General features: G+C 38.2%; 1 protein-coding gene across 4 annotated transcripts in view; it reads right to left on the bottom strand.

Annotated features, from left to right (window-relative positions):
- Nucleotides 1-1,219: 1,219 nt before the first annotated feature.
- Nucleotides 1,220-26,153, bottom strand: part of KIAA1549L (KIAA1549 like) — a 136,270-nt gene continuing 111,336 nt past the window's right edge. For 3 of the 4 annotated variants that reach the window (XM_069857502.1, XM_069857500.1, XM_069857504.1), the window contains exons 16-21: nt 24,890-25,019; nt 18,928-19,275; nt 13,076-13,173; nt 11,733-11,878; nt 7,271-7,422; nt 1,220-3,426 (exon numbers count right to left, since the gene is read on the bottom strand). In XM_069857502.1, the coding sequence (XP_069713603.1) occupies nt 3,145-3,426; nt 7,271-7,422; nt 11,733-11,878; nt 13,076-13,173; nt 18,928-19,275; nt 24,890-25,019 (1,156 nt within the window). In that variant the 3' untranslated portion in view covers nt 1,220-3,144. The remainder of the gene's footprint in view (nt 3,427-7,270; nt 7,423-11,732; nt 11,879-13,075; nt 13,174-18,927; nt 19,276-24,889; nt 25,020-26,153) is intronic. The other variant, XM_069857501.1, reaches the window with a different exon arrangement.

Below are 26,153 nucleotides of genomic sequence, written 5' to 3'. Positions count from 1 at the left end.
TTGAAAAACTATATTGTAATTGTAGCCATACAAAATGTTTATTATATTACAAATCATTTGTACACTATATTTTCACTTTATCATTGCTTTGTGCTCAGACAGTATAAATAGTACAGCTTGATTTTTCATTCCCAGGAATGTCCTTACTGTCTTGATACAATCTTACTTTGTACTTAAAAAAAATGCAGAAACATGTTACAAACATGATAAAAGGCCTTTATGAATGAAGAATGTAAAATATCTTTGTGAATAAAGTGCACCACAATGGTTTCAGAGTGATGGCTGAAGGAATATTCAATAGACTGTACATCATCAATACCAAACAAAATTAATTTTTAAATCCAACAGGTCTTCCCTGGTAGTACGAAGAGCACTTTGTTTAACTTTACCGAAATGTTTGTTTTTCTTTCTAGAAGGTTATTTAGATGTTTATATTTGAGGTTTTTCTATTTGTTCTTTTTGTTTGCATGTAGGCATTCAAACCCAGTACATCTACTTTTAATTTCCAGTATGGCAAGATGTACGTGTCATCATGTAGGATTTATGAGGCTTTACCCTCACACATTTATCAATAGAACTACTAAATTGTTCTAATTTAAGAATGGGTACAGATTAGAAACAGAGCTAAAGTGTCCCAAAGATGCTGTTTAAATCCAGTACATCCTGCCTCCAGTGACTCTTTTAGGAGTATATCATTACCTTTCCCAGCTATATGGCTTCAGCAATCCCATGCACGTGACTATTGCTGCTGCTTCCATACTTGCAGATTTAGGATAACTCTGCCAAATGATTAAATGGTTGAAAAATAATCAGAATGTTGTTCTAGTGATTCTAGTGAAACTTACACATACGGACAAAACAGTAGAGAAGAAACTCAGCCTTGCTGTAACCAAATAAAGTTCCCACTGAAGCCAACCAGAATTAGTCTTTTTATGTCACACTGAATTTGGCCCAGTATTTTTAAGTTGGTTCTTTTAAGTGTGATATTCTCAGGCAGCTATTAATTCAACTCAAGAAGACATTTGGATGTTGTATAACACTGATAAGATCAGTATTAGTTAGCTGGCAAGTAACTGAGACAGCAGTCTGTCTTTACTAGATTTATATTTATATGAAAGATTGAGTTTCTTTGGTTGTTTAGTATCCAAGTTACCTAAATGTGTATTTGTGTACTCCAGACATAGCATGTTTATATTGATCATTAAAATTACTAGGTTGGGGTTTTTTTCTTTTTTTTTTTTTTGCACTTGGTTTATGGAAATTTTCTGACTATAGCAGAGTAGTCACATATAAATATACAGCACATATATACATAGAAATTACAAAAATACATTTTATTTATATTTGACTTTTAAATAATAAAATTAAATTTCACATTTGTTTAAAGACTAGCTAGCATTCCAAAAGCTCTGCAATATTTAAGATGTTAGAGCAGAACATATCTGTATATTCTAGGATAACTAAGTATCACAATCTCAGACAGGGTTTATAATATAATTATTTGGGAAAAAATAGCTCTGCTTTAAAAGTTTGTGCTTCATCAATTTCTTCTATCCCCTGCTCTAGTTTCCTCTCTTCTTCTCTTTTTATTTTACTGGTGGCCAAAAAGCTAAGCAAGTTCCCTTTCTCACCTCAGTAAAGACCAAAGAAACTCAGGGAAATGAAATGATCAGACAAAATAGCCTAAGCAATTGAGGATAACTAAATAACTTACTGAAATGAAGGACATCACGTTTAACTCCAGTTGACATCAAACATGCCCAACACAAGAAATTTTGCAACAACTTCAGTTCCTGAAGCTAGTTGCCAAAGGAACTGAAAGCAAGTGTTCATGACCTCCAATTGTTTTGTACAACTGCAATAGATGAACTATTGTCCCATTCAACTAGTTTGATTTCTTTTTCAGATTGAATTCATACAACAATGCAGTTTAATGACTTGTGACCTTTATCTTGCACAATATCAAGTCAGCGTAATTTCTGGAAATGCTCCCTGTTTCACAGAACATTAGCATTTTTGTTAATTCATGTAACCGATTACTTATTTACATGTTAATAATCATGTCCTCTACATTCAGAACTTCCTGGGTGTGCATTTACTGTTCCACTGTAATCAAAATCAACTGCAGATTCAAGTAGCACTTTCTGGCATCACTTTAGTAGATAACATTGTTCAAGAAAGAGAAAAAAGTACTGTGTTAAACAGAGGTTTTCTTGTCCAAGCAGGTGTGTTCATTATTCCAGGTTGGAAAGACTTGCTCAAAGGTCTCAGGTTTACCAGCTTCACATGCATTCAGAATGAAAAGTCTGAATATAAAGCAAATGCGAATAACCCTTTTTTATTTCTTCTGGAAGCTTCTAGCACCAATATCTTTTGTTGGTTTTTTATGCATTGTATTCTCTCACACCGAAAAAAAACCCTCCTTTATAACTCATCAGGGACAAGGTAGCCACTGCTTATCAAAATATCATCACTTCTATCATTCACCTTCTTCACAGTCTTCTCTTCTTTCATTTCTTTGTACTGTTAATAGGATGAGGACAACTGGGGCTATTTACAGGACATTTATTTGTATTACTTGCTCATCTCAAATTCTTTTGGTTTGAATACAGTCTCTATAATGAAAAGGCTGAATGACTCTGCATTGCTGAATTCAGCATCCCTTATACAATATCCTGCAGGAAACAATTATCATGGCCACTGCCACACCTACCGTGCCCTTCAGCTAACCATGTTTGTCTGTATTTTCTTCTTTAATCAAAGTTTTGACATGTAGAAGTTACTTTCAGCAGCTCTGCCTCTGGGCCTGCAAATGAAACATCATGTAGCACAGACACGTTCAGTAGCATCTCTGGTGATGATGGGTCATAGTACAAGAGCCAAGTGACAAACAATTGCATATGATCAATCTTATCCATATTAAACAGTTACCTGGCAGCATTTCCCTAGCTGGCAAGCAGAATTGCGTGTCTTCGGAGTCCTGTTGCTCCATTTTAAGTCATTTCATAGTGTTGACTTTTCAGACAGAGAAAAACGCCATCACTTTGGCACAACTCGCATCAAGTTTGTAACTGAAAATTACAAGAGTTGTTTTCTTAGCTACCCCAGCTTGCATCATACAACAAGCACTATGCACAAAAGATATTAGACCTGGAACTCAAACATATCTGTTTGCTTCTTGGCCAGTTTAGCAACTTCTTCTCTTATTGCCTTTACAAGGGCAGCTGTAGAAATGTTGGTGAGAGGAGCATCAGATGGGTCATTTTCTGTTAGGCTCTGCTGAGAAGCTGCAGTGGATGGCAAAGGAGCTTGTTCCAGACTGGGGTGCATGCTCGCTTGCTGGCTGTATTGGCGAGGAAGTCGCGAAGGAGAATTATGTTGGTAGCGGGGCCTTGGATAAGCCTCGATGTATCCAGGTAGTGGTACCTGCAGAGCATTGTAATGATACAAAATTATACGAAACAACTGATCTGTAGTGCTACCTGCCAGGTAACACAAACCTTCACAGGTCAGAAAAAGATGTAACAAATAGGACCACATAAAGGGAAAGTAAACCTAGTACTCCTAAGGGTCTGTTTACAAATGTCTATCTTGGCATGTGCCACTTCTGCACATATATCAATGAACTGGGTACTCAACTCCTCAGACTGCAGCAGCAGAAACACATTTCAGGGGAAATATTGCATGTCTGTATTTCTCATCATTGCAAAAAAAAACAAAGGGAAAAGGCTTTTCTGAAGTGTATCCTCTGCTTGCTATTCCTCCTAAATGTTTCAGTTTTAAACAGATAGCGCCAATGTGTTTCAGGACACCAAAAAAACTTGAAGGAAAAAAATGCTGCTTTGTAGCCACAGTCTAATCCAAGTCAGCCAAGTCTCTGGATATACTGTTCCTAACAAAAACTCACTAAATCCAAACAACAGGGCTAAGCTCAGGTATACCTAGCTGGAAACTCAACACTGAAAAGGAGGTTTGACTTCACAGAAGTATCAGGATTTCTCACCACGTTTAACAGAACTACATGGGAGATTCACAATTTTACTCTGTTGTAAGTTAACTGAATTCAAGCCCCATGTTACACTGGCTAAAACTAAAATAATAACATAGGTCATTCAGTCACTGTGAGATATTAAATTTTCCTCACAAATCCATGAACCATGCTACCAATCTTTATATTCCTCAGAAGTTTTTAATGCACTAAATAAAAATAGTATTTGTTTATGTTTTGCCAAAGTCTATAAAACAGGAATGTACAGCCCTTCATTTTGAAGAAGGCCTTATGTTGTTACCGAAAGCAACCCATAGCCTTAGTAGGACAAGAATTTCTCCTCAAGAAAAAGCTTACCAGCTGATCATTCTAATCCACATCAGTGAAAAGTAAGTAAGGAAAATTTAGTTATGCTTTTTTATGAACCCAGTAACTCAGAAAACTACATTTATCTACACTACACTCAGAATACTACACACGTAAGTTTCCACAAGGTTTAATCACTAAAAAGTTAACTTAGTAATTCTTTTTGCTTTAAACAGGGGGGGAACATTGTTTTGACTTTCAGAATACATTAAAGTCTTATATAAGCATATAATACAGGCAGCTGGGCAGATGTCTCAGCTAATTTTTGGATTTCAGGCAGGCTGAGACGTAGGGTACTTCACCCCCCATAACGAAGGCTTTGGTGAGTATGCCAGAAGCAGAATTTCAGGATTGTAGGTGTCTGCAAGCAGACTGAAATGTCACGATGTGAAACATCTGCCAATTTTATATATGTTCTGTGGGACATGGGACCTCAGCATGGACTTCAGAATTACAATTTTGCACTTTTGCTTATATCCCATTTTGGTTCTGGCTCTGTGAGAGTTTAACAGCCCCTTGGGTACTTTTGAAAATCTTACCACTTCAGGCATCTAAGAACCTGTGAAAAATGAACACTAGGATTTAAATAAGGATCTTGGATAACTGTCAAGAGGATGTCAAACATGTTTGGTACAGTGTGATGAGACAAACATGAAAGTGATGATTAAATGCAGCTGCCTCTCTTTGTTTTACAATAGATTATTCGAGACATTTTGGTAGTACAACACACAAACATACCACTAGAGGCCACCAGATTACTACTTCCACTAAGCAGCATCCAACAATTTGGAAAACAAAAGCTGTCCCCGATATAGCTCCCATCTCCCACAAAACCTACTGCTTCAATACTTCTCATTCAGCTGATAAAATGACACTTACAGTAAATTGATCTTACAAGATAATTCTTTGTTGCCTGTTTCCTCTATTCCCTTGTTTACAGCTCAGCTAGTGGAAATGCATGAAAAGTAAAGAATTTCAATTTTCACCTTAAAGATATTAAGCATCTTTTCTTACTAACTGTCAAGTTAGTTTCTTGGGGCTCAGAAACCAGAAAGCATCCAGAAACTCAAATCCTGATTATTACTTTAGATCTTTTTTTTTCTGTTTTATTCAGCTTCCTGACCATATTATGTTGCTAATATTATTACTGGTTCCTCTAGTAATGATTTTCAAATAAAGACAATGTCTTGACAGATTTACAGTCATTGGGGGGTGAGGAGTGCAAATTCACTGTAGAAACTGCAGTGGTTTGGTTTTACATTTTTTCTTCTTTGCTTGCAAAGTCACAGGATGGCCGAAAATCTTTAACAACAGAAGTTGTTAAAGCATTTTAATGGGCAAGTGAAATTAAAAGGAATATTTGTTTCCTTTGAATTCTATAGTGCCACAGTTATTTTTCAGACAGCTTCTCACATCCCTCTCCATTCCTCTGTGTATGGTCCATCAACACTAACTGCTCTTCCCATTTCTTCCCCTGAGAACAGGGAAACCCATAACAGACTTACACTCTTCTCCTTCCAGAGGAAGGAACCAGGGGCTGGAGACTTGTGTTATCATTTAGCTCAGCTTGTTTTCAGTGTCCTGTTTTGACAAGTGATATCTGACAACTTTTTTCATGGGACTGCAGCCAAGCAATAGGGAGACAAATGGCAAAAGAATAGAAGACAAGTAAAATACTTCTCCTGATTTGTTTTGGTTCTTTTTTTTTCCTTCTTAAAAAAAGATTAAAATCATTACTCAGACACAATGGGCCTCCTGGATTTAAAATGTCATTAGGGTTGAAAACTACCATAAAATAAAAAATAAACAAACAGATAAATAAATAAAGCAAAGAAAAAGTTTCCATGTTTTAAAGGGCCCCTCTGGGAAGGTAATCTGTACAACAGCATCACAACCCTCCAGGTGTCAGGGTACATCAGCAGATGTGCTCAGCTTACAGATGAACATACTTCTTTTTTCTTAACAGTTCAGCCTGCCAATTCAGACTTGCATCTGACAGTCAAACTGAATTCTTTTCCTCACAGGCATCAGGTGCAAAAATAAAGATTTAGCAAAAAAAATAGTTGCCCCCAGGAACACTTATTATGACCAAGTTGTCTGTTGCTTAGCGGCTCAAAGCCAACTATTAGACTCCAAATGCAATTCAGTAAAATATTCTGTTGATGATATGCACAGGGAAACAGAATCCATCCCCTAGTTTGTTTAGCTGAATTGGTTCTGCATAAGTACCAGATGTCAGCTCAGGCAGCAGAATTGATCTTTTTTTTCCTAGTGGAAAGAAGCCCTCAATTTTAGAAATTGTTTCAAACATGATAAACTACTGCAATTCATTTTGAGATGTCTCCACTTTATTTCTCTGAAATGTAGGTATACGTTGGGCTAAAACTTACATCTACCCCAGACTAGGATTCTGCAATTAATTAACTTATGATTTGTCACTCCAGCCTGTAGGAGGACTGGAAACATTGCCCAGCAGGGCTGCAGCAGAGCCAAGAGACAGAATTCAGGGAGCCAGGCTGCTTTGAGAGAAGCCTCCAGGAGAGAAGGATGTTCCCCAGATCCAAACAGCACAAGGCTACCTTGACAGGCAACATCGCTTACTCCTGCTTTGTGCTTAGCCAAGCATTTAAGCTCTGACTTGGGAAAGAAAAATGGCACCTAACCTACCAACTTTAAATGTCTGCCAGCTCCTAACCTAGTCAATTATTTAACCCTCTAAAGACTTTGCTTACAGTTCATGATGTGGACAGCTGAAGTATCTATGCCTCCTCTCGTAACTTTTTACTACTAGAGGTTATTCCCATTCAAGGAAGAATTATCTTGCTCAGATTCTTTGCTGATCATTTAGCATTGCTTAAAACTCCTCCCATGCAAATCTCAGAAAATGTACACAGTTAGAAAAGCAAGGATGCTTACTGAGTCTGCCCACTGCCCTGGTAATTCATTCTCTCCAGCATAGGGCATCCAGGCTTGGTTCCTGTATGCAGTGGGTGGTGTTGGGATAAAATAGCCTGTGAAGCCAGGTCGGTTTGCTGCTGGTATGGCAAACACTGCTGGTACGGTATTTCCTGTTAACAAAGAGAGTACATATAATTAACAGTTGACATTTTCAGTTATAAATTAGAGCTTATGATGAAGTAACCAGCCCCAGGTTTTATTTTTGTTTTGTTTTTTTTTGTTTTGTTGGGGTTTTTTATGAGAACGGGATCACCATCAGTTGGATGTGAAATGAGACAAAATTTGCAGTTGTCTATATAATCATACATAGCCTTCAGATAAACATAGAAGGACATAGTTCTTAGGACTTGATCCTTGTAACAACTGATCTTCATCAAAACTTTGAATCACTAGAAAAAAAGGCATTTTATTCTCATATATTTGCTTCTTTGTACTCAGTTTATCTGTTGCTACCACGGGTTTTGGAGTAACGCACCTATCTTTTCAACAGAATGCTATAGCGCATTCAGTTTACACAGTAAAACCATCTTAATATCGCTAAGCACAAACCCTGCAAAAATGAGTGAGCAATACATTTAAAAGGCTATAATCTCAACAATCCCATTGTAAGATTTCAATGCTTCTGTAAAAAAAAAATACCAAGACTCTACCTGTTCAATTCTTTTCCTAGGAAGAGTCTGTGACTGCAATAAATTATCAGCTACAACTTAAATATTTCCAAGGAAACTTGTTGACACCAAATCTGTTTTATCACATCTTGATCAAGATGTATGCATAGAGATATCCAGGAAGCCTTCTACTAAAATTCCACTGTCATACTCCAAGGCGCGGGGGAGAAAACACCCTTCCTAGAATGAGGTTCAGCCAAACTTCAGCTCTTCCAGGTAGGGTTTATTCCTGGGGCTCACAGAGATGCAGAGAACAATGTGGTTCTTGCTGCAATTACTCAAATTATCCTCAGGATATAACTAGATTGCCTGGAAGACCAGCATCTTGTTGTGTGTTCCCACTATTTTTTCTAAAAGAAGCCATCACTACTCCTTATTATTTGCTCAGTTTAGAATAAAATACGACTTGTTTGCCCTTCCTCTAGAGCCTATTTACATGCAAAGACAGACACCAGCACTGTACCACTGCTGCTCTATGGTCATAAAATCCTCAGCCCTAAATCCTGGGTGGGAAAGCTCTGTATCATCTTTATCAGGCAGTAGAAAATAGTATGTGGATGGTGTGCTTAGAGTACTCAGTTACAATACATGGGAATGCATTTTACTTTTCAGATTCACTGGATATAGAGAAAATAACATCATTTATGTGGAGGCAGAAGAGCCAGTGAACCCCGTAACAACACAACAAAGTGAACCCCATAACAACACAACAAAGTACAACTCAAGCATTATCACTGAGGAACGGAAGCACCATAATGTTGCATAAATGGGCACTAGCTCTGTATTACAGTCAATACAGAGAAAATACAATTCCTCTCCCTTCAAATTTCACATCATTTCAATATTGCCTTAGATTTTCCTCAGTAGATATGATACCACTGTGTAAGAGGTGCCAACAAAATGGCAAGCCATGGGCATGCCCCTGGACTCCTGCAGAGAATAATTGATAGAAATTAGCATCACTTACTGGCTGCTTCAACTAGCTGCTCCCCTGGAACGCCACTTACAGACCTGGCACATCCTTGCTCCTGAACACTCTGCAAGTTTGTTATGCTACCTACTCTGATAGATGCTGAGAAAACTGCGTGGGCACACACACAGAGATAGAAAGACTCAAAACAGTGACAGCTATCCTCAAAGCAGTCAACCACAAAACCAGCAATTTTTAGGCTCTCGGTGACCTCCCATACAGTTTTAAGCCAGAACAGCTATGGATGCAATCAGGGAGAAAAAATATATTTTGTAGCATAATTCTCTCTGTAGTAGAAACATAATCTATTTCAACACTGTCTAAAAAATAAAAATAAATAAATTTAGGAAAAAGAAATGGAAGAAAAATGAAGGATAGGTCATCCAAAATATGGACTAAAAACATTTATGTTAAGCATGACATTTACATACTGTTTTCTACTTTTAGGGACTAAGTACTAGCTCCCATTTTCACATCAGGTTGTAGGTGAAAAGGCACTATGTCATGCAGGATGCTGGAGTCACTGAGCCTCTGAGAAGTAGTCACCATGGAACTGCTACGGACCAGTGGGATCTATGACACAGGCCCAGGCTGTCTCACAGGACCTGTATCCCAAATTCCTCCATACTCTCGGTTTCAAAGGAGGTGGGCTAAGAGAAGAGGTGTGAGCAATCTTTGTTCTTCCCAGGTCACAGACAACAAGAATTTCTATTTTAAATGCGTTAGCAAGGCTTGAAATAAGTATTCTTCAGATGTGCAGAGAAGAAAGTGCTGCTTCTGTAGATGACATATGGCTTCTACACTCTTAATTTAATCAGAGTGAAATGAGCTACTAGTCAAAATAAACACTCAGTTAGCTGCTGTAATACTTCATCCCAAATTCTTACTGCAACATCATTATCTTAGAGGTGATGTTGATGAGCTCCATAAGAGCAACATTAGGCTGTTTCATGCCAAATCAACACCTGCAGCAATATTTCTTCATGTATTGAGGCAATAAAAATTTATTTTCATATCAGAATATTAGAAATCCTTGTATTATACTTGCAGGTTTCTCACAAGTCTCCTAATCTTTCCTGACATTATGGCCTTTTGTGGTATCTATCATATATGAAATTCTCCTCCAGCTACCCCTAGAATTTTTCTGGCAAATTCCACAAGGCACATGAAGGTCACTTTGTTTCTTCTGAAATGCAGCCATCCTTCAGTGGCAGGACAACGTGCCTGTTTTCAACATACACCAATAAACTCCCCACATCACTGGAAATTATAAAAAAAGTATATCACATGGAACACATCACTGCAGACATGAAGAAAGAGCCCTTGGCAGCATGGCATATTTTATAGCTTGAAATGCTTTAAAATGAAAGGGTGAACATCTGCTCTTTTCAGACTCACACACACCATTTGCAGAAGGCATGACAAGAAGTTAGACTAGAATAGATCCTTCAAACCTATTATATTTAATTAATTGACAACAGATTTGCATATCCACGTTATTATTCTCATTAGAAGATCTTGAATACAGTGCAGATAATTCTATATTACTTCTGAGGAAGGTAAGAAAGAAATTCTTCTGGCAGATTAACAGAGCAATGTCTAATAAACCTACTAATTTCAAAACTTTGAATTGACAATGCAAATTTTTTTTTTAATCTTGTAAGCTGTTTTCTATAGCTATTCAAGAAAACATTTTGCCATTGGGAAGCTATTTCAAATGTTTTCCCAGCTAAATGTTATCCAAATACCATCAAGTCAGTGTATTGGCTTAATTTCATGATTAAATCAATTCATTCATAAACAAAATTGATATCAAAAGGAACAGAAACTCACTAGGCCTTTAAAAAATTTGGACATTTAGACCCAAATAAGTTCTGCGCTTGAGCAGGAACCACTTTCCCCAAAACAAGAGGTGAGATGAGCTAATGGATTATCTTTGACTATGCAAAAGCACTGCTGTACTGTGTTTTGAAAGGTAAGGGGGCACATACCTTCAACTTACCCTACCAGCAACCCAGTGTTATGACAAGACTAGGAGTTAAGAGGAAACGGGATGTCATAATACTTGTCCCACAGTTAGGCTGAAAAACTTCAGTCTCAGCATATCCTGTTCTTCGTGCCCACTTGTTTTTCCTCACTTTCCTTATAAACCAAGCCAAGCTGAATGCCATTAAGCCTCCTTCTACCCTACTTCTTACAGCTCCATTGAACATACTCTGTTTTCAAGCACTCAGTCTGGTAATGTTGACTGATAAAATAATGGAAATCCACCTCATTTCTCCATGCCCCTCAAAAACCTGTTACCTCTTTTTGTTGTTTCTGCATATGGTGCAACGCAACACGAGTCACATATTAGTCCCAATACTGCAACTTCTGCTTTTGCCAGTTGATGCCCTCTGTACCAAACCTTTCCACTGGATTTTGTGGTACAGATGAACTGTTTTACTGGATTTTAATAATTCAGGGTCCTGATTAGTGAGCCAGCAGAATGCCATACTTGAACAAAGACCACTTGGTACATTACTGCTGAATCTTACCTTCAGGAATGATCAGTTACCGATGCTTCTGCAGCATGAGTAGTATTTCACAACACAGCTGATGCTGTATTTACAAAGGACCAATCCTTCGTAGGTCTTCAATTGCACCAGAAGAAAAACCCACCTAATACATTCTTTTTCCAAATAATCATTTGTATTTTCTGTATCACACACATTCAATTATATACAAAAATAAATTGTAAGACTCTCAAAGCTGCAATTTAGGTCTGCTCTATTTTTTTCACCTGAGTGAAAAGCTGACTGATCAAGTGGACCAACAGACATCGGAGCTCTCGAGCCAGGTGTGAAAGATGTCTGGTCATGATGTTGGGCCTGATCTGCCCCACTGGACTCGGGTATTCTCACTTTGCTGCCAATATCTGATGTAGATCTGTGCACCAAGAAAGAAAAAAAAAACAGAAACTATTGTCATTCTGACTGCCAAATGAGATTCGAAGCCACATACTGTACCTGATAGGCCTGTATAACAAGCTAGCTAGGAATAACGTATCTGATTTTGCTCTGCCATGACTGAGTTTGGAGAAAAAACAGAGAACGGTAAGTCTGGAGAAGTCTGCAAATTACTCCTTTAGCCAAAGCATGTTATTACCATTGCATAGAGCCTTTGCTTACTGCTTCAAACAAACGCATGTGACATGCAACACAAAAAACCTCAGAGCTTTACCGTAGTTCAACACAAGGCTGTAGACAATAACACATTGCTACGGTATATATGACATGGGAACATGTAGTAAGAGACTACTATGGTAACAAATGTTAACTGCACTTGGAAATTACTAACATATTTTGAAATTATGTATGCCTGTTGTTTTAGAGCTAAAATGTAGTGGAAGAACAAAAACATTGCAACAGACAGTATCTGTATCCTGACTATCTGGACACCGTTAGGGTATCATTAGCAGCCATTCAAAAAGTTTCCTTTTTGAGGCCTCAGCTCTCCACAGCGACTCTCAGCAGGCCTGCAGTGCCTCGAATTGCAGCTAGCACCAGGCAGTTCCTAACAGCACAGCACTGAGGGCTAAATGAGTTCATCCAGCACAGAAGTGTAAAAATCCCTTGAAACACATTTTATAGAGTGACTTGCTGCGAGTAAGAAGCAAAATGTATGCACCAAGCTAAGGCAATCAGTCTTTTGCACGTGTTTGGCTTCAGAAACGCAGGTATAAGGTATCTGAAAGCCAGGTAGAAATCTCCAGTCCTAGGGTACTAAGAAACATCTTACAGTTCATCCATATCCTATTGCAAGTCCTTACAATAGAGAAAAGCAGCGAGAATGACAGTGAGAATTATCTACCACACATCTGCAATACAATACACCTTTATGTGAATTGAGGCAAAGTATGTTTTAAAAGAAATAGCAGCCTGGATTTCCTAGCTTTATTGAAACTGATTAGCTAATAGAAGAGAAAATTCATTGTTATTCCTTTTCTCTTCATGTTTAACTGAAATAAAAACAATTTCTTTCCAATTTCCTGAATATGCAAGTGCCCCTTTAGGATTTGCCTCAGTTCTTATTACAGCACTGGCTTTTAGAGAGCGTACCTAAAGTAACACAAGAGATAAATACCTCCTGAGAGAGGCAACAGCCACAGGACCTGTTCTGGGAGGGACAGGCGGAGGAGGAGAACCCATTACCATCTCAGGAAGCTGAGAAAATCTGTAAGCCTGTAAAGGAGAAAAATAAATCTTTTCTGAAACTTCAATAGACCTTCGTAAAATTAAAAACCAAAAGAACCTCAGAAATAAAATAGCTATTTTGAATGCTGACCAACAGGAAGTTAACTTTTCATGGCATCAACGGTAATTGCATTTTATTTGAGAATTTACAGTGCTTGGGAGATTTTAGGATAGAGAAGAAAACATGAACAAATGAATTCAGAGCCAAGATGAAGTCTAATTAAAAAAAACATATTCAATACTGTCTCTGTGACATTTGTAACCTTGCTAGCAAAGCAGATCTGTTATGATAATGTGAGACTCAACAGCTGCTTTGGATCCACAGGAAAAAAATCTCAATATTTTTACTTCCTCCAGAAACAAAGTATTTTAAAGATTCAGAAAGCATCCTCAGAGCAGCATCTAGTGAACAGAAGCTGCCTGTGAGCAATGTGTATTTCAACCTCTTCCTTTCAGCCTTGAAGAGATGAAAAGAAAATTCTTCATGAAAAAGAACAAGCTCTGTAACTATCTAAAGCAATAATGAAGGTCTCAAACAGTCCTGAAAAAAAAAAGCAGAGTAATTCAAAGGAACACAGGATCAAGCCACCAAGTAACAAAATTAAGCATCTTGCTCATAGTAATTCTGGATTTCATTACTAATACATGTCAAAGACAAGTGATCATGAAATGATCCCAAAATCCATGGTTCCCAAGAAATGACTTATAGTCCAAAATTTATTTTCTAAATTCTTTTTACTCCTATAGAACAGAGGTCATAATTTTGCTATGTATAGCTAAAGTCAGAGAGATGGTATCTTTCTAGCATTTCATTGACACTGTTCTTCAGTGATGGGGCTTGGGTTTGTTTTGTTTGTTTTTAATTATGCTTTTATTGACAATGCTTCAGAGCAATGCACAGGATTAAAGATAAGATCAGAGCAACAGCAAAATAACAAATTATGGGGAGGCTGTCCAGTATCAAGATATAGGCATTTTTGACAAAAAAAAAAATAGAGTCCCAAGTCCAATAGTGGGACTTTGGTCCTCTGAATGAGGTGTCTGATTCAGCCAGAGAAGCTCCCTCCACAAACAGCCGAGAAAGCTAAAAACATGTTGCCATGGGATGAGTCATTCTCTGTCTCCTACCTGTGGAAAGAGCCTACAGGATTTACATGATTAGCTCAGACTTAACACCTACATTTAAGTTTGAAGTTGGCAATATAAATCCCACGCTAAATATCAAAAAAACACTATCTTTTAGTAATCATCTTAAAAAGTTACACAAGTAGTGTTCCAATACTGTCTTTCTCAAATAGCTGCAATACTGGGTTAATGCAGAGGAAAGATAGCTTATCAAATACTCAGTTTTGATGTCCATGCCTCTAAGGCAAAAGCAATACAGACCAAGCATCTTCCTCCTGCCTCTCACTGCCGCCCCTCTTAAAGCAGGGTAAAGTCCCTCAAAGGCATATCCATGAAAATAATTTCTTCTCTCATGCAACCTACAAAGTCTCCTAATACTTGCTTTCTCCATGCTACAATGGTATTTAAAATAAGTCTATATTTAGGTGGGGGAAAAAAAAAATGTAAAAAGACAATGGTAGATTTCCTAGCCAGGGGTTGGAAATACTGATTTTTAATGAGAACTGTATACAAAAAAACAAATACTATTTGCATCAAAGAAAACCTCGATTAGATTTCTCCCAATAGCACTGGACTTGAAATGGTCTGCAATATCTCTTCTGCATCTGAAAAGTTGGCAGTGCTCTCACAGGCTGAACCAAACACTTCCTTCTGGCTCCACAAGCCTTTCATCCCACATCTTGCTCTCAGCATGCATTTGTTCAGAGTATAAAACTCTTTTTCTATTTTAAAAGCATGGTACATGAGCTAACGTTTCAGACTGATCAGTAACTCCATATGCTATTTGGCTATAACAGGGTAGACAGAGACACAGAGGCAGATTTGGTGTTTTTCTTGTGTGGTAGTACATTGGGACATAGACATAAAAGGAGGAATTTGAAGGGATCACAAAGAATGGTTCACAAATGGACCGCAACTTGCACTGAAATTTTGGGGGAAAAAAGTCAAATAGAAAATCCAAGCATTTATTTTGCTCCTTATGTAGGAGATTTTGAGTGAGTGGCAATATTTTGCTAATGGCTGGCCAGAGGGGATTCTATTAAAGTGAAAAATCTTGCAGTAAGATCTGCTATGCAATGCTGAGGAACCCTTTGTCCTGGGGGATGGCAGTCAGTCCTCTTTGTGCTGAGCTTCCACAGACACCAAAACAGTCATGAGGAAACTCTAATAAAATTTCTAGAATTTCTCCAGTGGGTATTATTGTTTTCCTACATGGAGCAAATAAATGAAAAAAAAAAAAAATGTCCAGAGGCTAAATTAACCTAAGTTTTCATAGAATCACAGAATCGCTAGGTTTGAAAAGACCCACAGGATCATTGAGTCCAACCATTCCTATCAAACACTAAACGATGCCCCTCAGCACCTCATCCACCCGTGCCTTAAACACCTCCAGGGAAGGTGAATCAACCACCTCCCTGGGAAGCCTCTGCCAGTGCCCAATGACCCTTTCCATGAAAAATTTTTTCCTGATGTCCAGCCTGAATCTCCCTGGTGGAGCTTGAGGCCATTCCCTCTTGTCCTGTCCCCTGTCACTTGGGAGAAGAGGCCAGCTCCCTCCTCTCTCTACAACCTCCTTTCAGGTAGTTGTAGAGAGCAATGAGGTCTCCCCTCAGCCTCCTCTTCTCCAGGCTAAACAACCCCAGCTCTTTCAGCCGCTCCTCATAAGGCCTGTTCTCCAGCCCCTTCACCAGCTTTGTTGCTCTTCTCTGGACTCGCTCCAGAGCCTCAACATCCTTCTTGTGGTGAGGGGCCCAGAACTGAACACAGGATTCCAGGAGCGGTCTCACCAGTGCCGAGTACAGAGGGAAAATAACCTCCCTGGACCTGCTGGTCACGCCGTTTCTGATACAAGCCAAGATGCCACTGGCCTTCTTGGCCACCTGGGCACACTGCTGGCTCATGTTCAGTTGCTGTCAACGAACACCCCCAGGTCCCTCTCCTCCAGGCAGCTTTCCAGCCAGACTTCTCCTAGTCTGTAGCTGCACAGGGTTGTTGTGCCCCAAGTGCAGGACCTGGCATTTGTCCTTGTTAAACCTCATGCCATTGGACTGTCATGTTTCATAATTAGTCTGGTAATTGTTATTGAAAGTAGATGAACTTTCATGAAACACTCTCAGTTTACCTCTGTTAAATAAATAGAAGCTCTGAGGACTTGGATACATTACCAGTCACTCAGCCTGTACATCTACACATCAGTGGTTTTGGAGACTCTAGAACAACACTAAGAGTCCCAGATAAAAGAATCCCATCATCACAGGTCACCCGTGAACTTGGCAAAAAGGCATTCCCTCACAAGAGCTACAGAGAACTTAAGCATTAATGCTAGCATGGAAAAAAATACACAGAAAGTCTCAAAAGGGAAAAGAAAAAGAAAAAAGTTGAATGCTCTGGAGAGATACACAACTGTTTGATAGTGGGACTAGCCAAGAAGTTGTCTGCAAAAAAATCAAAGATCCCTAACTTGGAGGAGATCTGAAGAAACAAAGATGTAAGGAGTGGTTCTGGTGACCTGAAAGCATACAGCAGAGAGGGTAATGCTCAGATGAAGATTTGCATGCAGTTTTCCTCTGTTTTGCCTCAATTCACTTAAAATTTGTGCTTTAGAAAGGTAGAGAGCACCTGTTCTAGAAATCTTATGCAGTACTTCTATCACCTCTGAAATGCCTTTGCAATAATAAAACCTGAAGGTGCACTCAATTTACTGTAAAGTTTGTAAGAGCTTGTAAAAAGTCTCCTGTAACTGAACTGTGAAAGGTTAGATCTCAGAAGAGAGTGATGGGCTGAAGATCTTCATAACTTCATTGTATCTAAAGATGCAATAGTAAAGGCAATGTCTGCACTTGTTGCATCTAGGCAGACAAAATGCTCTTCAACATAATTTTTTTTACCTTATAATAGCATTTTTAATGTTGACTTTCAATTGCCACTAATAACTGAAATTTAGGAAAGGGCAAAAATGTTTACAGAGGTAACATACTCTCCTGTATAACATCCCAGTGCTTAGGTATCTCCCATTCCCAAAGCTGCCTGAGGCTGCTCACTCGCCCCTCAACCCTGACACCCTCTTTATGTGCCAGCAACCCACTCCTGAGCACTCCCCTTTGCAGAATCCACCAGAGCTGCTGAACAGGGATATCCCAGGCAGACAAATAGGCACTAAGGTGTTGAAAGCAGTAATACTTGCATGATTTTCCTACCCTCAGGTCATTTCCCACACACATTTCAGCTGATATTTGCAATTCCAATTCTCCATCCCCCTGTGAGAACAAACGGGTAAATGGCTCAGTTGAAGTACAGCTCATATTTGTGAAACTAATGCACAGAAAACTATGAATCAATAGCCTTTATCCAAAGTCAGCACCCTAACCCTAGCCCCACCTGTGGTGATAAATTATCTTCAGGGAACTTTTTAACACTATCTTCAAATCACTAGAAAGGTAAGTAAATGCCTAAAGGTCCTAAGCATGCAGATGAGTGAGAACAGTAATGAGTCTTAGAAAGAAAACCGTGAAGCATTCACCAAAAAAAAGCGTGGCTGTTACATTTTTTTTTAAATTCTATTGCCATATAATAACTTTAATTTCACTTTAGAAAGATTCTCTCAAGTGTTGAAGTAATTGGACCACCCATTAGCTGTCCCTTAAGCTTTTAATAGAATTCTAACCATAAAATATGATTATATGCTCTATGAAGTTCATAGGACATTTCAAAGTGCCAGAAATAACCTTTTTAGCATGATTTAAATAGCATCAGCCTGAACCTTTGCAGGCAGTGCCACTGGCTTTCAAATATGTTAAGAACAGTTAAGAAGCAGCATCCCTTAATGTATTTTTTTTATTGTCATGGAAGGAATTGATAGTAATAGTTATTTTGAACTGTGGACATATTACTGCATTATTCTCTGATTGTAGCCAGAATAAGGAACTCAATTTGAAATACCTTCTTTCAAAGAAAATACTCATTTCTGAGGAAAAAAAAAAAAAGAAAAAGAAAAAGCCTTAAACTGAACAACTTTTCACACTGATCTTGATAGATTTCTTATCTGAAAGCCACAATCGCTAGTTTAGAATAGTACCTGAGTGACTTACATAAGGTCAACCAAGAAACCTGTGGAATTAAACCATCTCTAGCATCCCAAGTCAATAGCTAGAATTGCCAGATCATCAATAACAGCCCACTTTTCAGATCACACTGTCACCTTTGGTTTCCCCATATTAGTGATCCTCTCCAGTGATGGACCTCATGCAGAAGGGTTAAATGATTCAAACCTAGCTGCCTACATAGCTGTTCCGCAAAACTAGACTGCTTCCTAATGTGCATTCAGTGAACAGAGAAGGACATGCAAACAAGTGATGTGTTGAACAGTCTGGAGTTTAATGCAGCCCATTCTTTCAAGCAAAACTTAGACAAGATAACCTTGCTGCTAAAGTAAATACTGAGACTTCATGCAAGAGATGGGGATGGGTAAGCATATGTACATATGTTCCAGTACTCACTCACTCTAAGCATGGCTTTATATCTGGTTTTAAGCATGTAAATGGGGCTCCATCTTTAAAAAAAAATATGTCTCAGAATACAAATGTCTTTATGATATTACTAAAGAGAAGTTTCACTTACTGGTCTTGGTAAACTGTACTGATACATTTCTGGTCTGTATGTGGGTACCCACTGTACGCCCCCTCTAGATCGGGTCATGGTACCAGGAGCACTGGTCACAACCTCCGAGTAGGGCAAGTGCGGTGCTGAGCTGTACGCCTCCTGCCTGCTCTGTCCTCCATGGCCCGCAGAGGCCAGGCTGAAAGCCTCTTCCAAGAGCATATGCATCTGCTGTCGAACCTCATCAATGGAGGGCTGAGAACTTAAAGTTGAGGTCTCCGAGTGGCCTTTGGCCTGACGGGACCTGGCGTAACTCCGAGGCTCATTGACACGGTCAACATTTGTTTCTTCTATAATCTCAGGCTCAGTCTGTTGGATGGAATAAAAGGATGTATATGTAAAAAGCTTTACAAGGAAGTATTTACGCTGCTTCACGCAAAACATTCTCAAACACAGATGTAACATATACAAAGTCAGGAATTGTGACGATATAGACGCATGACAGATATTGGAAAGCAGTGATATGATGTAGGCGAATACAATAACCAGGGACACAAAGACCCCTTTATATCCTACACAGTTTGCTGCAAAAGCTAGCAGAGACACTCTGTAGCAGATTAAATTGTCAATGATTCACTTAAAAACAATTAGAATTAATGTTTAAATACTTTCCTTAGTTGTTAGTATCAATAGGAGTACAACTGTGCCAGGAAGAGTATGTCTCCCTAAACAGTACCATCACTAAGAAGGACCCCTTATAAGGCATTACTTGTTGCAGCCACAGGGACTGAAATTCTTTTGTCTATTCTAAGTTCTCGGAAGAATTAAAGTTTAGGAGTTTTCCTGAACTTTCTAACCCAATGAGGGCCACCAACAATGATGCCACAAACTAGGACCTGCCCCTTGCAGAAAACATTCTGACCCCACTCGGTTGTCTTACCTAGCTACTGAACAGGAGTTACACAAAAATTTACCCAAAACTAATGTGAGAACAGTGAATGAAGCACATACTCTAGCAAGCAGATAGTACTCATGCAGCTTAACTTGAAGAGTTACTCCTAGGATAATTCTTTCTGTACAGTTAAGTAAAAATACAAATCAACCCTCTGACTTTTTTGCCTGTAATTCCAAAACAGAAAAAAAATTCATATTGTATGAATATGACAGTGAAATACCTAACTTCATCTATTTTGTAAGATTAGTTTTAGAGCCTACAGTTTTAAAAAATACATTTTAAACAGGCATCCTAAAAAGGCAACCAGTTCCTTATAATTCTTTAACTGTCAGTAACATGCATTTAAGATGCCAGGATGACTGCAGTGAAGAATAGGATACATACCTCCTTACATATATAGCACGTCATTGTATTGTGTTAGCATTTAAAATAGCCACAAATACAAGAACACAACAAGATGTTCTTACAAAAATGCCAGCACTATCCTGATAATTTGAGAGCTCTCTAGCTCCTAGTGTGGCATATTTTTTTTTCCCATGTAATAGTGCTTTTCTATACTTGACTAAATGAGTGACTGTGCCTTCAATCTCTTGCAATCTATGTATGGTCTTATGTACTCTAAGACAATTATAGGACAGATTTCCTCATCTGCAGAGGGAAATATCAAACTGACTTTCTTCTTCTATTATGAGTCATTCACAGAAGAGTTACATAGTTAGCCTAAAACCTGACAATAAATTTAAAGAAAAGATCCTAATTTGTTTTCTCTCTTAGCTCTTATGAGTATAGCTATATTCTGTAAATCATGAAAATACAATAATAAAAAAGGAAAATAAAGACAATAATTAATATTAGAATTTAATCATTATTTATATGGCTACAGTTACACGGTGTAATATTCAAATTCAAAACCTCAAGCCCAGCTTCAGGCTTTCTAAGTAGTATGTGCATCAGATTGGGGCAGGAATAATGTAATGACACAATGTCATCTTAAACTGAAAAACTTTGTAGCAAATCTTCACATGAGTATCTTCCCTTCATTTTCTGCCTGCATTTTGATTCCATTGTTATTTGTGTTGTTACAGGGTAGGGTAAATAATAATCAGGTAAATTTTAGAAGCCTGGCTATAAAATGCAATGGTAGTTTGTACAAGTGCAATCAAAGAGCTTCTGAAATCATACAGACCCAACTGGATGATGAATAATCATGGTTCTTCTGTTTCCTCAGGACTGTAAGAACGTCAGTGAATGGAATCCCACAAAAGACCTACTAGCACCCAATGCTGAAATAAATCAGGTTCTCTACTACAACCCCTTGGTGAAGCCATTAGACCTTCATACAATGTCTAAAATATATCGTATGAATAAAGGATGCCAGCTTTGATTTGTCAACACAAAAGATGGCATGGAGATTTTAGAGGAGACTGGTGACCATTAGTTTTCCTCAAGTTTCAAAATTTATTTCAATTCTTCGTATCACTTTCTGATGTACGTCATTTGTTTTCCTGTCTTTTGAAACAACAATTATCATAAATAGATGCCATTATATGGTAACATTGTGATTATAAATGTTCAGATAATGTTCATACACAGTTACTATATAATACAAGGAAAATAAATTCTTGTACTAAAAGACAAACTGGCATAACTCTGCTTCTCCAACCATATGTAAAGTTCTTTACTTGAACATTAATCCATAGGTTTTTTGATGAGTTGCATTAATCTAAGCATATCAATAAAAATTATACCAATAAATTTCTTTGTATATTGATCTCCTAAATATGTATGATGAGATGATTTTCTTACTTTTATACCTAAAACAATCTAAATGTTTTCTACACTAGTATAAAGCTCATTGGCAGCCTAGCAGTTCTAGATTCTTTCATTACAGCATTTGCTGTACTTATTGTTCGTGAAGCTGAAAATGATGCAGTAGTGTGGCCAAGAAAGACAAGAGCACCCTGGCTGGTATCAGAAAGAGTGTGGCCAGCAGGACCAGGGAAGCGATTGTCCCCCTGTACACAGCGCTGGTGAGGCCACACCTCAAATGCTGTGTTCAGTTTTGAGCCCCTCACTACAAGAAAGACATTGAGGTGCTGGAATACGTGCAAAGAAGAGCAACAAAGCTGATAAAGGGACTGGAGCATGAGATTTATGAGGACTGGCTGAAGCAACTGAGGTTGTTTAGTCTAGAGAAAAGGAGGTTGAGGGGAGACATTATTGCTCTCTACAACTACTTGAAAGAGGTTGAAGCAAGACAGGTGTTGGTCTCTTCTCCAAGTAAGAAGTGACAGGGTGAGAGGAAATAGCCTTAAATTGTACCAGGGGAGGTTTAGGCTGGATATTAAGAAAAATTTCTTCACTGAAAGTGTCGTCAAGCACTGGAACAGGCTGCCCAGGGAAGCGGTTGAGTCACCATCCCTGGGGGTGTTTCAAAGATGTGTAGATGTGGTACTTGGGGACGTGGTTTAGTGGTGAATTTGACAGAGGTAGGTTAAGAGTCAAACTCAATGGAACTTAAAAGGTCTTTTCCAACCTAAACAATTCTGTGATTCTGTAATTATTGACCTCATATCATAACCAGTTTTTAGCTCTGAGAAACAGAATCACGATTCTGTGAAATATCATAAAAATAAAATCATTACAAGGAATGAAATATCTTTAGAAAGTCAAAACTGAAACAGTAGAAGTTCGTTTTGCAAGAGGAACTAAAAATGCTTAAATAAAAAAAAGTCAATAGTATGGAATGGCAGATTCCTGAGCCCTTACTTAACTCTCCTATTTAAAGGACGAAGCAAAATCAGGCAGATCACAAACTCCCATGATCTGGTTGTGCATATGTGTCTAGCAGTTCTTATTTATTCTCAACACGTAACCCGGTCATACTGATAACAGCTTAAAAAAAAAAAATCTCATTACTTGAAGATAATATGGGCAGTTTGATTCATGAATTTAATTATTTAGAACTGCTTATAAAACACAAATTTCACCATTCTTTGGCAGGACATGCTGCTAAACAACATACTGGGAGGAAGCTGTTGGCAGAAGTCTGAGGAGGCTGGAACCTTTAGAACAATAAAGTAGATGTCAAAAAATGGCACCAGATGTTACTAGATTTAAAAATAAATAAAAAAATAGGACCCAAGATTTAACATACAAACCTGCCCTTTTTCAGAGCCCTTTTTCATACATTTTAAGAGGATGGATTTATAGAGGTGTTTTGTTGCAACACTGGTCCGATTCCTGTGAATTCCCTGCAGAAATATAGATATAAGTGCCCACCCATGGGTATCTTGGGAGCTAAATTTCAATATCCTACCCCATTTTCCCTGGAATTTTTCTGCTTTCAGTCAGGAAATGCATTCAGAGCTAGAAGAGTTGTGCTGCAGTGAATCTGCAGCACATTGGGCAAAAGGAATTTTACATAACCTATCAGTAAACAACTGTGCCACAGACAGCTCACCCAACTGCAACACTACAAGAAAGGCAAAAGCAAACCTATGTGTTATGTGTATCGATCTCAGAATCCGCAATTACTTCTAGGACATTTCAGAATCTGTGTAAGCTCATTAATGTACTTTCAAAGGGCTTAACTAATTTTCTTTAGATTAAGTTTTATATATAGTGTATATACAATGTATTAAAATTAGTTTATATTTCCTATACTAACTAATTATTGCATATTGGTTTTGGACTAATAGCAAGAGGACATGCCTGTTCCCAGAATATTTTCAACATTTATGCCATTAAGCTGTCTTGAAACATATGTTTTTCAGGATACTGAGAGAAGCCTGCCTTGACAGTATTATTATTACCTAAGAAAGCTCCAATAACAAAATAAACATTTAAGTGAGTTAAAAATATATATATACAATTTTGAAAAATGTAAAATCTACTTTAACAGATTATACTGTTCTTTTTCTAGGATACAGCAATGTATTGTAATGCTGCAGAAAGCAGTGAACTAGTCCTCCCACTCACATGGCACAACATGACTCATCTGATAGGAAGTGTCCAAATGCAGGAAATCATTTAAGAAATCTGACACCTAGAATGTGTCCCAAAGAACTCTGAAAAAGATTTAAACTTCCCTGAACATGTCCCCTGACCTTGGTACGTTCCTTCACCTTGCTGAAAAATGTGTCCCTGGCAGCTGAGAGACTTGAAAATAAAGCCCCACACAAAATGCTTTTCATCTGCAGAGTGTAGAGAATGAACAATCACTGGATGAATTTTCTTGTTTTCCAGAATGGTTTAGATCTTTTCCAGGAACTGATCTTCAGGGATGGCTGAGCTACAGCAATTTGTACATACAACAAAGGATTGAAAAATTTTACATTACCCCAGCGTGTGGAGTATTTTTATCCTCACTTTGTGTGCACTTAGCGTCAACTTGCACCCAGTGTACATTCACACTGCACAAGGCAACTAATCTGCCTTGTGGTGGCCACATGAGTTCCTTGGACCATAAACGAGCACCTCTTCTGGCTGGTTTAGGTGTTTACCTATTAAAAACTCTCCCAGTTCTTATGTAGTAAGAGGAAGTCAAGAGCGTGGCCAATACCTGTTCCTAAGGGATTTCCACAAAACACTGACATCTGGACTTAAGTGAATTTCCCAGAAGCTGGTTGTCCATTCTTCTGAATCAGGAGGGCAGCATCAGGGGTACAGAACAAACACAGGATTTTAATTGCAATGAAAAAAAGCTCAGTATCATGTAACTGGCCACATACTTGGATGAACTATCTAAATTAAAAAATCAATATTTTGGCAAGTACTGAGTTTCAGGGCTAATGTGTTGTTTGCATTTCAGACTGTAAAATGACATACAGCTATAAAAGACATGAAAGAGTCTATGCTCTGAGTACCCTGAGCATTCTTCAGTATGCTGAGTGCATATAACTTACTGTAACATTACGTACCAAAGGGCATTCTGGCTTGTAGCTTATTGATAGTTTCCTGAGGTTTTTTTGAGTAAATTAAGACTTTGCTGAACGAATTTCAATGCATGTTATTTGATAAACTTACATCATATCCACTGTTACGGATTCCACGTCTAGGCCTTTCTCGAGTCACTAGAAGATCCATCTCAGTCTCTCCTGGGCTAGGACTGTTCAAAGACTGCCTGCTTCTGTATACAGAGCTCTTCATGGGTTGTCTTGAAAACATGGAACAAGAAAACAATAAAATGAAAAGAAAACAAAAAAATTACAGGCGTCCACTTTCAATACTTACCTTTACTCTAAAATGATGAGGTTCATAAAAATTACACTTTATTATAGTTTATTCTTTCTATGCCTATGGAAGTGCTAGAAATGAGTAATGTTATTAAGAGATCATTAATTTTGTTTACTGTTAAATAAAGGTAGAAAAAAGACATTGACATCATACATGGAAGATTATCAGATGCAATATGTCACAAGAAGGTATCAGAACTCTTTTAAACTCAACTGATATGATTCAAATTAGTAAAACATAAACAGATGCTATAATCAAAAAATAATAGGACCTCTGACACACTCAGGTGAGGAGTAGAACTTTCAGTTGCTGATTTTGAGAAATGAGAGAGAAGCAGAATAACACTCCACTGAAACAAACACCTGGCAAAGTGAATAAGAAGGGAGAGGTAACTGGCCACAACTTTATCAGAGAGTTATACTCCCTGGGATTAAACCGCTCCCAGCATAACTCCAAGCAGCACCAGGTCAAAAGCATCCCTAGGCACTGAGCTTTCACCATTGTGTGCTCAGCAGCAAAGGTACTTGAAAGACAGCATATAGCTCAATATACAAGATATCTGTAACATTTCCAACACAGCCATTTCTTTCCTTGTTATTGGTGATACAAAAACACATATAGCCTTTGTCTATAAGTCACAGAATCTATCTGTACATGAACTCTTCAGCAGTAGTTGTCAAATGAACTTTATGTTTCATCAAGCTCCATCTGTTAAAAAAGGCTACATCTGAAGTTAAAAAAAGGTTTAGGAGATGCTGTTCCCATAGCGTATCTGGCCATTTGTCATTTTCTTGCACATCCCAGAGAAGTGATGTTCCCATTGGAGATGAGTAACAGATCAAATAATTACATGCCAGTTGCATTTATTAACACAGTGAATACATTGTTATTAAAGCCTGGTATGAAGTTATCTTTGCCCAGTCATGCACTTTTTCTGCTTTGTGCAATTGCTGCATTGAAAATATTAACAACATAGATTTTGAAGCAAGCTGCTTCTTCAGTGTCTGCACTTGGGTCAGACAGACAACTGTCAGGACATATTGTCCCTTCCTCT

The sequence above is a fragment of the Phaenicophaeus curvirostris genome, chromosome 5 (assembly GCF_032191515.1).
Source record: "Phaenicophaeus curvirostris isolate KB17595 chromosome 5, BPBGC_Pcur_1.0, whole genome shotgun sequence".
Lineage (NCBI taxonomy): Eukaryota > Metazoa > Chordata > Aves > Cuculiformes > Cuculidae > Phaenicophaeus > Phaenicophaeus curvirostris.
This window is presented reverse-complemented; position numbering and strand designations above follow the sequence as displayed.